The sequence below is a fragment of the Moschus berezovskii genome, chromosome 8 (genome assembly GCF_049115385.1).
Source record: "Moschus berezovskii isolate FMDL1 chromosome 8, NW_MosBer_1.0, whole genome shotgun sequence".
Lineage (NCBI taxonomy): Eukaryota > Metazoa > Chordata > Mammalia > Artiodactyla > Moschidae > Moschus > Moschus berezovskii.
Genome location: NC_142467.1, coordinates 93,781,081 through 93,795,047, shown reverse-complemented (window position 1 = coordinate 93,795,047; position 13,967 = coordinate 93,781,081). Strand labels below are relative to the sequence as shown.

The 13,967-nt window shown below is 52.3% G+C and overlaps 1 protein-coding gene across 1 annotated transcript; it reads left to right on the top strand.

Moving 5' to 3' along the window:
- Positions 1-1,524: 1,524 nt before the first annotated feature.
- Positions 1,525-13,466, top strand: MYDGF (myeloid derived growth factor). Its single transcript, XM_055429935.2, has 6 exons — positions 1,525-1,746; positions 3,113-3,163; positions 8,433-8,494; positions 9,984-10,065; positions 11,537-11,609; positions 12,908-13,466. The coding sequence occupies exons 1-6, from the start codon at positions 1,570-1,572 to the stop codon at positions 12,985-12,987; spliced, it is 525 nt and encodes a 174-aa protein (XP_055285910.1). The 5' UTR covers positions 1,525-1,569; the 3' UTR covers positions 12,988-13,466.
- The last annotated feature ends 501 nt before the right edge of the window (positions 13,467-13,967 follow it).

The following is a 13,967-nucleotide window of genomic DNA, read 5'->3' as shown; positions in this document are numbered from 1 at the left end:
ATGACCAACGTAGATAGCATATTAAAAAGCAGAGACATTACTTTACCAACAAAGGTCAAGGCTATGGTTTTTCCAGTGGTCACATATGGATGTGAGAGTTGGACTGTGAAGAAAGCTGATCGCCAAAGATTTGATGCTTTTGAACTGTGGTGCTGGAGAAGACTCTTGAGAGTCCCTTGGACTGCAAGGAGATCCAACCAGTCCATTCTAAAGATCAGTCCTGGGTGTTCACTGGAAGGACTGATGCTAAAGCTGAAACTCCAATACTTTGGCCACCTCATGCGAAGAGTTTACTCATTGGAAAAGACTGATGCTGAGAGGGATTGGGGGCAGGAGGAGACGGGGACGACAGAGGATGAGATGGCTGGGTGGCATCACCGACTCAATGGACGTGAGACTGAGTGAACTCCGGGAGTTGGTGATGGACAGGGAGGCCTGGCGTGCTGCAATTCATGGGGTCGCAAAGAGTCGGACACAACTGAGCGACTGAACTGAACTGAACTGAACTGAATCCTTCATAGGGACCCACTGAAGGTCAAACACGAAAGGTAGGGAAATGGAGACATCAAAAGAACTGTGCTGTGTGAAACACCAAATAGTCTGCCGTCCTCCGATTTATGGAGCCAATTCCTAACAGGTCCACGGCAGCCGGCTGCAAAGAGGGAAGCATTTCTTAACAGGAGCAGGGACCCCAACTGAGAATAGGCTGTAAGAAAGAAATGTGTTGTTTAAGCCAGCCAGCCTCCCAGATATTGTTATAACAACGCAGACTAGGGCAAGGGGCCAATCCTGGATCCGAGTTGCCTTCGATGTGCTGGTCCCCTCATTCTGTGGCGGCTCCGCAGCCTTTGTGTTTCATGACATTTTAAGAGACCTGCCAGATGCCTAGGTAGAGTGTCCCTCAACTTGGGTTTCTGTGGTATCTGATCAGATTGAGGCCGTGCATTTTCCACTGAAATTCCACGGAGACGCCACTCAGAATGTCCTTCTCTGTATCCCATGGTGGCTCCATGAAGTCACTGTCTTTTTTTTAACGACACTGACGTTGCTCAATGGGCTAAAGATGGTGTGGCCCCTGTAAAATTACTACTTTTCTCTTTGTAACTGTTATGCATCTCGGGGGGAAATACTTTGAGATAATGCAAAAATCCTCTTCCCCACCAGTTTTTAGCATGGATTCAGGAATCTTGGAGTAACAAAGAGTTGTTTGCTCAATTGTGATCTTCCATTTCCCTGATTCTGCCTACATGCATTAACCTGAATTTCAGTGGTGCGCCTTTATATCTTTCATTCGTTGTACACGTACTAACTACAAGAGTTGAAGGGTCAGTCACTTGCCTAGTGACGGACGAATGGACCCCAAACCAAGAAACCTGTTTCAATTCCATCAACCCCAGAACGCTCCTGGGACTTCCAAGCCCCGCCCCCAAGATGGCAGCCCGGGTAGGAGGGGCGGGGGCCTCCAGATCACGTGGTCGCGCCGACGACGACGTGGCCTCCGCCAGACGCCCCACGTGTCCCTCGTCGCGCTCCGTCCGCCGTCCCTGCCTCCGCGAACCTGATCCCAAGATGGCAGCGCCCAGCGGAAGAAGGAATGGCAGTGGCGGCGCTAACTTGTGGGTCTCGTTGCTCCTGGCGGCCGTGGCGCTGAGGCCGGTGGAGGCGGTGTCCGAGCCCACGACGGTAGCGTTTGACGTGCGGCCTGGCGGCGTGGTGCATTCTTTCTCCCAGAACGTGGGCCCTGGGGTACGTGCCTCAGACACCCCGGGGTTCTGAGGGATGGCGCTAGCCGGGGCATGGCCTAGGGAGGGGGAGCTGACCGGCGGGGGCGGTACCAGTGGGGCGGCCCTGGCGGGGCAGGGCCTGATGTTAGGGGGCGGGACTTGGTAGGGAAGCAGGAATGAATTAAGAGGAGGCGAGGCTCCTGGGGGCTGACTTTTTTGAGGGGTCTGGGTCACTAGCCTCAGTCCCTAACTCATCTCACTTGCCCATCGTGCCCAAGCAGCCCCATCCCTCAGGCCCAAGTGTTGTTCCTCAGTCGCTCAATTGTGTCCGAATCTGCGACCCCATGGATTACACCACGCCAGGCTTCCCTTTCCTGCGCTATCTCCCAGAGTTTGCTCAAACTCTTGTCCCTTGAGTCAGTGATGCTGTCCAACCATCTCGTCGTCTGTCGCCCCCTTCTCCTCCTGCCTTCTGTCTTTCCCAGCATCAGGGTCTTTTCTAATGAGTCGGCTCTTCACATCAGGTGGCCAAAGTACTGGAGCTTCAGCTTCAGTATCAGTCATTAGTCCTTCCACTGAGTATTCGGGGTTGATTTCCTTCAGGATTGTCTGGTTTAGACTCAAGTGAGCCCCTCCTTATTGGAGGGTAGGATGGGCCCAGAGGTAGGGAGAGGAGAGCCGGAGGCCCAGGGGCATATGTCTCCAGGCCTCACAGAAAGTCTTCTGCCTCAGCTCTGACCAGGAAGGAAGTGGACAGATGTTGCTCTTTCCTTCCATTGCACAAGGTCCCTCATCTTTTTCATTGAAATCTGAGGCCAGATCCTCCTTATCTAGAGGCAGCAGGCCTAGGTCTAGTCTAGCCCCTCCTCAGCTTGTTGGAGAAATTGCTTCCTCTCCCAGTCCCCCTTTCCAGTCTAACAACGATATCAATAGTCACTATTTGTTTATTACTTCCTTATAACCTGATATTGTGCCAGATTCTTTATGTGAGGCCCAGGTGAAGAAACAGAAAGCTTTGCACTTGCCCAAGGCCCACAGAGGAGCAAAGATGTGGACACAGGGACCCCAGGTGTCCCTACTTCCAGATTTCATGTTCCTAAATGGGTGGGTGCTAGAAGAGATGTGATCTCACCCTTCTAGAAGCCACATGGGTTGTTTGTCCAGAGCCAGGAGCTCCCCAAGTGGGGAGGCTGGTGGGGGAGTTCCAGGCCTCCATGTACGTCGGCCTCCAGGGACATCAGCCAGAAGGCTCTGATTCTACCTTCTCCCCCTGAGTGTAGATACTCAAAAGCAGGATCTTCTTGTCCTCAGAGGGACATTCTGAGACCCTGAGCCTCCAATGCTAACAATTATCTGCTACCGAGACGTTTTTTCCTTCCATTCTCTAGGACAAATATACCTGTGTGTTCACCTATGCATCTCAAGGAGGGACCAATGAGGTGAGTTGTTCAAAACTCCATGTAGTTTAGTACGACAGCATCCATTGCTGTGCAGACATGCTCTCTAGAGGACACTGGACTGTTCTTCCCTAAGCAGTAAAAGACAGTGCTCAAGTCCAATGGCGATGGCAGATTCTACTCATAATTCCATAGAGTGAACAGACATATGGACAGAAAGAGGGATGTGAGACCTGAATCTGCCATTCTCATGAGCCTCCCTTAGCAGTATCGTGTTCATCTTCTGTGCTGAGTAACGGACTGAACAGCTTTAAACAGTGCCCAGTTATTATCGCATCATTCTTTTTCTTTTCAGTTATTTATTTTGGCTACCCTGGGTCTTTGTTGGGGCTCGTGGGCTTCTCTAATTGTGGTGCATGGACTCTGGAGCACGAGGGCTCAGTACTTGTGGCACGAGGGCTTAGTTACAGTATGTGAGATCTTAGTTCCCCAACCTGGGATGGAACCCAGCCTCCCTGCGTTGGGAGCACAGTCTTATCCACTACCACAGAGGAAGTCCCTATCCCACGGTTCTGAAGGTCAAAAATCCCCGTCAGCTCAACTGGATGCTTCACAAAGCCAAGATCAAGGTGTCAGCCCAGCTGGGCTCTCACCTGCAGGCTCTGGGGAGAACCCTCATCCAAACTGATTCAAGTTGTTGGCAGAATCTGGTTCCTTTCAGTGTGCGACTGAGGTCCCCAGTTCCTTGCTGGCTGGTTTCTCCAGCTGATGGCAGAAGATGGAGTGAGAGAGGTTGGAAGCATAAGACAGGCATAGTGCACCACAGCACCACAGCTGACTGTGAGGAGGTAGGATGTGTGGCCTCTGGAAGCGCAGAGCAGCCCCTGGCTGGTGGCAGGGAAATCAGGGCTTCAGCTCTCCAACCACAAGGACCTGAACCCCACCACAACCAGGTGCGTTGGAAGAAGACCCTAATCTCCAGATCTCTAGTTGGGAGTGCAGTCTGGCTTCCACTCTTATTTCCTTTACCATGCCATGCAGCATGTGAGATCTCAGTTCCCCGACCAGGGATCAAACCCACGTCCCCTGCATTGCAACCAGTGGACCACCAGGGAAGCCTCTGACTGACACTCTGATTTAGCTTGTGAGACTGAACAAAGGACGCAACCCTGCCACACCAGACTTCTGACCTACAGAACTGTAAGCTAATGAACGGGTGTCACTTTTAAGCTACTAAATTTGTGGTAATTCTTCACATAATGTAGTGAGTTGAATGAGGTCCTCCAAAAAAGTGTGTCCACATCCTACTTCCTAGAACCTGTGAATTTAGTCAGTGTCTAAATGTCCTCCAGTGTTTGCTGGAGGACAAAATTACCCCCAGGCGAAAGCCACTCAAGAATGATATGAAGTTGGGGCCTCCCTGGTGGTCCAGTGACTAAGACTCTGTGCTCCGAATGCAGGAGACCCAGGTTCAGTCTCTTGTCAGGGAACTAGATCCCACAAGCCCCAACTAAGACCCAGTGCAGCCAAATGAATAAATAGATAATTAAAAGAGTGACATGAAATCCACTTTCCTTATTTTGGATACATCGATTTGTAAATAAAAGTGAATGACTCCCAGCAACTGTATTATAATGAAATGTAGTGAACGCCTGGTGACACTCTTCCCAGTGGAACCAAGGGTTGTTGCAGCCCTTCCCCCTGCCACCAGGACCACGGGCATCCTAGGATTGTCTACTGCTCCCTCGGACACCTCCAGGCCTCGCTGCTTCTTTAAGCAGTCTGGTCCACTGTGGGGTGGTGACAGGTGGTAGAACATTCTACCCCAGTCCATACCTCTTTTTAGAGCCATGCCCCATCTCAGGCTCCTGATTAGTCCCAAACCACCTTCTCCTCATCAGCGCATTCCCTGCCTGTTTGGTTGTGAAAGTGAAACTGTTTGTCGATCAGTCATGTCCAACTCTTTGTGACTCCATGGACTGTAACCCTCTAGGCTCCTCTGTCCGTGGAATTCTCCAGGCAAGAATACTGGTGTGGGTTGCCGTTTCCTTCTCCAGGGCATCTTCCCGACCCCGGGAACGAAACCAAGTTTCCTGCATTGCAGGCGGATTCTTTACCATCCGAGCTACCGGGGAAGCCCATGATTGTGTCCATGGTCAGTTCATTGGATAATAAAATCTTGATGTCTCCAAACACCTTGCAGTTTACCAGGCACCCTGAGCGATGCTAAGCCAGGCACATGTCGCGTTTCATCTTCAGAACCTTGGGAGGTTGTCATTACCCCCACTTTGCACACAAGGACATGGCAGCCCCTGAGGCTGAGGACCCAGGCCCCCTCAACTGGAATGTGACCGAGGTCCCCAAGGTGTAGCCCTTTGACCTCTGCCCTGAGGCAGGACACAGCCTGCATCACCAGTAGTGCCTCCCTGAGAGGACCGTGCAGGTGGACAGTTCACAGGAGAGCCAGGCTCACTCTTGGGACAGCGGCTGGGTCACAGATTCTGAGCCAGCAATAGGCTCAGTTCTTCCATTTCAGATGAGGGAATTCTTCCCAAAGGAAACACCTCAGAGCAAACGTGTCCGGCACGACCTGTTCCAGCAGCACCAGCCAGAACTATGGTCGTCAGAGACCGCGGGCCACCAGCAGAGCCACGGGAACATGACAGTGCGACCCACAGGCTCTCTGGCTGCTGGCCCATTGCCCCGTTGGCAGGAAACAGCCCACTGGATCCTCTGTATCTGCCTGTTAGAAATGAGAACTTAAGTCCACACAGAGCTCGCATGTGACTGTTCAGAGCAGCATGATTTGTCATAGCCAACAAGCGGAAGCCACCCAAGTGTCCCTCAACAGATGATGGATGAACACAGCATGGTCCCTCACACACAGGAGCATCACTCAGCAATGGAAAGGGGTGAGGCCAGCTCACTACCACGTGGACAGATCCCGAGAACACGACGCTCAGTGAGAGAAGCAGGCACAGAAGGGCATATAGGGTGGTTCCACTGATGGGAAACGTGCAGAACAGGCTGATCCACAGATACAGTGGTTTCCTGGTTGTTAGGGCCTGGGGGAGAGAGTGGGGGTGACTGCTCATGGGTTTAGGACTTCTTTGGGGGATGGTGAGAATTAGATAGGGGTTTCCTTTGTATCTCAAACGGCAAAGAATCTGCCTTCAATGCAGGAGACGCGGGTTCAATCCCTGGGCAGGGAAGATCCCTGGGAAAAGGGAGTGGCTATACTGGTGATGCTTGCACAGCTCTGAAAGTACTGGGAAACACTGAAGTGTGCAATTAAAAAGAGCATATTCTGTATTATATAAACTGTTTCTCAATAAAGCTGTTAAAGGTAAGTGAACTGTTGATACACATGCAATCAGACGTGTGTGAGGCAGAATGAGACTGACCGACTCGGGAGACCGTGGCCTGTGTGATCCACTCGGGTGGCGTTGTGCAGAGGCACAGCTCTGAGGACAGAGCAGATCAGTGATGACTGGGAATTTGCAGTCTGACTGCACAGCGATGAATAGACAACTGGGGAGACAGAGCTGATCAGTGTCGCAGTTGGTAACTCAGAACAGACACAGCGACTTCCCTGGTGGTCCTGGTTAAGACTTCGCCTTCCAATACAGCGGGTGAGTGTTCAATCCTGGTTGGGGAACTAGGAGCCCACATGCCTCCTGACCGAAAAACCAAAACATAAAAGCAATATTGTAACAAATTCAATAAAGACTAAAAACAGTCTACGTCAAGAAATCTTTAAAAAACACACAGATGGGTCCATTTCACTATCTGTTCCATGTCAATATATCTTAATGGAAAAACAACAGTGGCGACCATTTACCTGTATTACTTACACTCGGTCGCTTAGATCCTGATCTCCCCAGCCTCCCAGAGAAGGTCACAGAGGCTCTGTCTGAATGAGTTGCCCCAAAACACACCCGCATGTGAGTATCTGATGCCAAAATCTGAGCCTCACCAAGGGCACCTACTGCAGCCTCAAGACCACAGTCAAGTTCATTTAATAAACCACTCAGAGGGAGGTTGGCCGTATTGCTAAGAAATTCTTGGTTTTTAATTTAGTTTGCTTTCATAGTCTTAAAAAAAGTGTTTAAAGATTTGCCTGTCATGGAACTTTTAAGAGCTATGGAAGACCATCCCACATGTATTTCACAGCGTAAAACTGTGAGCCCTTGAAACTGTGGGCAGGAGTTTTTCTGTTTGTCTTGTTCAGTTTTATTTTTTGGCCACACCGTGCAGCATGTGGGTTCTTAGTTCGCTGACCAGAGATCAAATCCATGCCCCCTGCAGTAGAAGTGCAGAGTCTTAACCACTGGACCCCCAGGGAAGCCCAGTAGTTTTTAAATAGAAAATAAATATATGGTCCACTTGCCTTGCCTGCCCCACCCAAGTAATTGGCTCCGGCCTTCATGCTGCAGGCAGAAGACTTCTAAATGACCATTTACTCCCATCATAATTAACATAAAAACGGCCTTGTTTTTATTAGTGGGAAAGTTCTAGTGTTAAAACAGCTTATCAGCGATTAGAGTCCTTCTTTGCTCTTTCAGAAAAACAAGACACACTCATTTTACTAGCAAAGCTCAGAAACACCTCGGGCCACCAGACCTTGCATTTGGCCAACTTTTTGGAGGCCCTGAAAATAAGAATAAACTGGTAGTGGTATGTTTTGGAACCATATTAAAGTATTATTATTAATTTTAAAAATGTTCTGACCACACCGAGTGGTATGTGGGACCCTAGTTCCCTGACCAGGGATCAAACCTGTGCTCCTGCAGCGGAAGCACAAAGACCTCACTACTGGTCCACCAGGCAAGCCCCTAAGGTATCATTTTCTTAATTTAATTTTTTAAAAAAGCTAATACATGTCATTCAGAAAGAGAAAAAATAAACATGAAAAGCTCTGCAGTACCTTCCATCTGCCCAGCCCCCACCACGGCCTGCGTGTTGCCATGGTTATCACAGTTTTGCATCTTCTCTCAGAACTGCTCTGCCCTTACACAAGCAAGCATGAGCATACTGTCTTTCCTTCTTTTATTTTTGTTTTTATTTTTCCCAACAGACTTTATTTCTTACAGCAAAATTGAGTGGGAGGCACAGGGATTTCCCGTACCCCCGTTCCCCCCACCCTCATCCCTGACCACATGGATTTGTGAGGGTCAGTGAACTTGCACTGACACATCAGCACCCCAAGTCCAGAGCTGACATCGGGGTTCACTCCCAGTGTGGTGCAGGCTGTGTACCATGATGGTGAGGCTGTGTGTCCCGGGTTGACCTATCTGTCCTGTCTCCCCAGAAGTGGCAGATGAGTCTGGGGACCAGCGAAGACCACCAGCACTTCACCTGCACCATCTGGAGGTAAGTCAGGGTCCTGGGGGTGGGATCTCCCCCCTCCTCAGATAAGGCACCTTTGCTCTAGGCGGCCCACAGACTGACAGAGTCCTGCAACCCTCTGGGGTAGGGAGAGCTGAATCTGAGAGGGGGTTGGGGGGCAGGGGGCAGGGGCGTTCAGGCAGTGGCCGCAGCCCCAAGAGAGGGGCTGGGCTCCCCAGACACCACCCTCTTCTTCGTCACCCTCAGTTACATTCATCATTCAAGGGCTTAACCTCCCACCCTGGGGCTGACACCGTGCCCACCCTTCTTGTAACCCCACGGCCTGGAGCGCAGCTCGAGGAGCCTGAGAAGGAGGCGCTCAGCACCCTGATGGGGAGGAGGGTCTACAGTGTCTTCGGATCCTGGCCCTTCTTTTCTGGGCCCGTGGCCTGGAATGGATCGCCTGAGCAGAACTGATTTTTTTTTTTTTTATTTAGCTGTGTTGGGTCTCAGTTTCTGCAAGTAGGATCTTTGTTATGGTGCGGGGGCTTCTCTTCTTGTGGCACACAGGCTCAGTAGTTGCGCGACAGCTCAGTTGCTCCACAGCATGTGGGATCAAACCAGCGTCCCCTGCATTGGTGGGTGGACTGCCAGAGAGGTTCCATAGAACCGATTTCTCAAGCATCGACACATGTCCAACACAGCAGAAGTCCCAGCCACGCTCTCACCCTCAGAGCCCAGGGTCAATGCAGGGGACAGATCAAGAAATGGGATACGATAGAGAGCAGGGAGGGTGACATTTAATCAAAGAAAACGCGTGCTGGCCTCAGTGCACAGTCCCCATCTCCTGGGAGATACCTTACACACAGCAGCGGTACCCCACTCCAGGGTACCGAGTAGTGTGAGGGTGGGAGCCCCATGTCCTCAACACGCCACCACCAGCCCTGTTGAGACCCTGTCTGTGCCCCTTCCTGACCTCAGAGGGAAGTGTCTAGAGGAGAGGAGCCGGGGTGGGGCCCCCTCGTTACAGGTTAGTCATCCAAGCTGCATCACCCTGCCTGTAGACCATCATATCACATGGGTTTGGGAGTGCCAGCCCTCCAGGTGGGTACAGACTTGGGCCACACAGGCCCAGAGCAGGGTCCTCATCCTGCAGCCTCTTAGCTGACCCACCAACAGCCCCCCGCAGGGACACACTCAGCTGTAGACACCCTCCTCTGCTACCTAGTTAACCCCTGTGCTTGTCACCCTCTGGGAATGTCGCCCCGCCCCGCCCCCACTGCGAACCTGGGATGTTGTCCAGGGGATGAGAAGTGTTCAGCAAATGGACGCAAGTGTTCCTGTCCTCAAACATCTCCTGTGCAGAAAGGGAGGAAGCTTGTCCATCATGGAGCTGGAAGAATGTTCTGCAAAGAGCAGATCATGTTGAAGGCACCCAGTTTGTCCTTCCCCAAAATGGAATCCCCAAGTAGATTCTTAGGGAGTGGGGGACACGAAGCCCCAGGCTGATCTGTCTCCCCACCTTTCTTCGCAGGCCCCAGGGCAAGTCCTACCTGTACTTTACGCAGTTCAAGGCAGAGGTGCGGGGCGCCGAGATCGAGTACGGCATGGCCTACGTGAGTGTTGCCCAGACTGGGGGCTGCCTGGCTGGCCCACCATGGACTGCGCCTTGAAGACCCCCAGGTGGGGGGTGGGGAGGCAGCGATAATGAGGAGATGGACACCAAGCCCTTAGAGGGCGGCCGGGGGGTCGCAGGCTGCAGTGCCCAGAGGGGCTCCCAGTTGGCCCCTAGAGACCAGTCTTCCTCCAGTAAGGCTTTACCAGCCTCCCACTATGTCTCCTGCTGGCCAAGCTGGCAGGAAGTCAGGAGGCAGGGGGGCTCAGCCCTGGGGATGGGGAGAAGTGGGCCCAGTGGGCAGGCTCACTGGTATTGGGAGGGCCCCACGTCCTTTGGCCCCAGTGACTTGTGGTTCACGGCTCAGCCAGCACCTTCCGCCATGCTCTTGACCCCCACAACTCCCTTCAGAGCCCGGCCACTCTGCAGAGCCCATGCCTGCTTCTGCATCTGAGTTGGGAACAGTTTGAAAACCACTTTTATCAGCCCAAGAAGCAGAACCAACAAGAGACAGACAAGAGAGATTCACTGTAGGAACTGGCTTCTGCTGTAGGGGCCTGACTATTGGCGGGGTTTCATCCAGGGAAGCCTCAGCTCTTCCCCTAGGCATCCCCAGGCCATCAAGGACCATCTCTTTGACTTAAAGTCAGCTCAGGATGAGCCTCTGTCACAGCAGTGGCCACCCCAGCAGCCCCCACCAGGGTCTGATTGCCTAACGCTACCACGGCTCCTCCTGTTGACACATCAGACTGACCATCAGTCTGTTAACTCATCACTCTCTTGGGTCTCTTCTTACTTTGCATACATTCATGCTCAGTCGCTCAGTCATGTCCAAATCTTTTGGAACCCCAGGGACTGTAGCCTGCCAGGCCCCTCTGTCCATGAGGAGTCTCCAGGCAAGAATACTGGAATGGGTTGCCATGCCCTCCTCCAGGGGATCTTCCTGACCAAGGGAATCAAACCCACATCTCTTACCTCTCCTGCATCGGCAGATGGAGTCTTTACCACTGCGCCATCTGGGAAGCTCCATTTCTTAAAGAACAGGAGCCTGGCAGGCTACAGTCTATGGGGTTGCAAGAGTCAGACACGACTTAGCAACTAAACTACAACCACAAAATTGTGTCTAAAGTAATCTGTTCTTACTATAAAACTCCATTACTCTAACTGATCTGAGAAAGACACAGTTCTGATTTTTAAAAATTACATTCAAGAGACTGCCACACTTGTATGCCATTTCCATACATCACCTAAAGGGAAAAACTGAATTAGATGCTTCCCTCCTTGGATTTGCAGCAAGGCATGAGGTTTGAAGCCAGTTGATGATTTCGTAAGTGGATTAACCCACCACTTCCACCGGATTCTCTTTTCTGTGCTTAAAAAAGCATCTCAAGTCTGTCATCTCTGCTGCTCTTGGAAGCAAACTGAGCCGTGTTCTTTCCCGATTAGAAAAGTTTCCACTTGTTCCCTTTCAGTCGAAAGCTGCTTTTGAAAAAGAGAGTGACGTTCCCCTGAAAAATGAGGAATTTGAGGTGACCAAAACAGCAGGTAGGTGGAGGGGTTTGTGGGGCTGCAGCCCAGGTTCTCCAGCAGGGAAGGTGAGAGATGGGACAAGACCCCCATGAGGGGTCGATCCAGGGACCACTGGTGAGAGGAGGCCACTATCCCTCCTGTAAAAAGGGCCATCTGGTAAATATTTTCAGCTTTAGGGGCAGACACCCCCCTTTGAAATAACTTGACCTTCCCCAACAAGGCCAAGGCAGGCATGAACCACTAGTAAGTGCATGTGGGTGGCTGCATGCAAATAAGACCTTGTTTTGTGAACACTGACATGTGAATGTCATACTACATTCCCATATCACAGGATGCCGTTTTCCCTTTGATTTCTGTTTATAAACGTAGAAGCCTCTGTTTGCTCACAGGTGGCAGGCACGCTTGGCCCGTCCCTTACAGAGAACAGAGGGTGTGAAAGTCTGCTCAGCTCCACAGTGGGGTATGGGAGGAGGCATCCTGGGCCCTGTGACAGGTTCAGGCATTGAAGTTGGGACCTCGTGTGTGCCACGTGACAGGAGGGGCAGGGGTCACCTCCTGAGGCTCTGAGACCCCCGTGGCCTCTGACCCCTGTTCAGCTACAGCCATGCAGGCCAGATGCAGAGCAGAAAGAGTTGGGACTCAGAGGGGTGAGAGCAATGGGGGATGAGTGAGTGAGACAGTGGATGTGAAGTTGAGCTGAGTCAGGGAGCCTGAGAGTCCTGAGGGACAGGGGAGAAGTGAGATGAGGAACCCATGTGGCCATGGGTGTCACCAGGCACCAAAGTGGAGAGTGGGAGGGGAGGGAAGGTGGTGGTGTGACTGGGGGTTTTAGGAGGGCCTGGAAGGAGACCCGCCCTGCCCACAGGTCCTCCAGGGCACAGGGCCTTTTCAGAGTGGAGATCAAGAACAGAGGGGCCTGGGATGCTGGCAGACCCTGAGCCCCAGGGAACACAAATGGGGAGGACAGACAGGGAATGGGAGGCAGGCTGGGGCTGCAGAGCAGGGCACAGTCAGACAAGTTTGCCAGGGCAAACCTCCGACCCCCAGCTGTTCTCAACGTGGCAGAAGTGATCACAGCTCTTTCTACCTCAGCCTCTCCTGTGGCTTCTTGTTGCCCTCCAGACAGGCCCTCAACTTCCCCACCTTCCCCCTGTCCATCACTCATAAGCCTCTCAGGGCCAGGAGCCTTTCCTTATGGAGTCCACTTGGAGGCCCCTCCCCTGCCCTGCCCCCATTGTTGCCCACCCCCCACCCCCCCAGGACCCAGAGGACTTGCAGAGGTGAGCACCAACCCAGGGTCTCTTGCTTTGCAGTGTCCCACAGGCCTGGGGCCTTCAAGGCTGAGCTGTCCAAGCTGGTGATCGTGGCCAAGGCAACACACAGCGAACTGTGACCTGAAGCCCCTCTGAGGGCAGCTTTTCCTCCTCTCCACGCAAGGTGCTGGACCCCAAGAGGGCCCAGTACTTGTTTTCTAGGTGGGATTGGGGGCTCTTGGTTTTCTGTCCCAGATGATGTTGCCCCGTTTGGAGGACAGCTAAGGCCCCAGAGTGGAGTCTGGAGGGCTAGGACTCACCTGGCTCCCACCTTCCCTCACCCTGAAGATTGTGGGTCTGAGACCCACTGCTCTTCTCATCAGAAGAGGCATCAGAACACATGGCCAGGGGAGCATGGGGGCATCTCCCGGGGATCATGGCTTTTTTGAAGCCAGGGCATCCCCCTCCTCCCTGCTGGGATCAGGCCAGGCTCCAGGATGCTCTGCAGGACCCCATACCAGCCTCCTTCTTCTCACTCCCCAGGGGACCAACTTTCAGACTGACTGGGCAGAAATGAAATGTTATTTCATATTTAAATAAATAAGACAACTAAAAAGCACCCACAGTCTTGGCATCCAGCGCTGGTGCCCCCCCCCCCCCCGCATTGGCTGGGCTTACAGGGCTGGGGTCTCCTACTTTCCTTTGCTGCAGAAGACAGGCGAACTGAGTCACCCCTGGGCAGAGGGAACCTCCTGGCAGGACTTTCCTGCAGAGGCAGACGTGTCGGACCCGAGGCAGCCTCACCAAGGCTCACATGGCCTCACCTATGGGGCCACTCCTAGCCGGAGGGGAACGCACTGGGGAAGACTGGCTCTTCTTTTTTTTTTGGCATGGCATGTGGGATCTTACTTTCCCAACTAGGGATTTAACCAGCATCCCCTGCTTTGGATGTGTGGAGTCTTAACCACTGGACCACCAGGGAAGTTCCCAGACCAACTGTTCTGCGCCCGATAGTTGTCTCTGCTTATTTTTTTTGAAGCTGGATTGCAAACTCGGTGACTTAAAAATAATAGCAAAACACCCACAGGCAAACAAAAATAAATAAATGAAATCCCCAAAT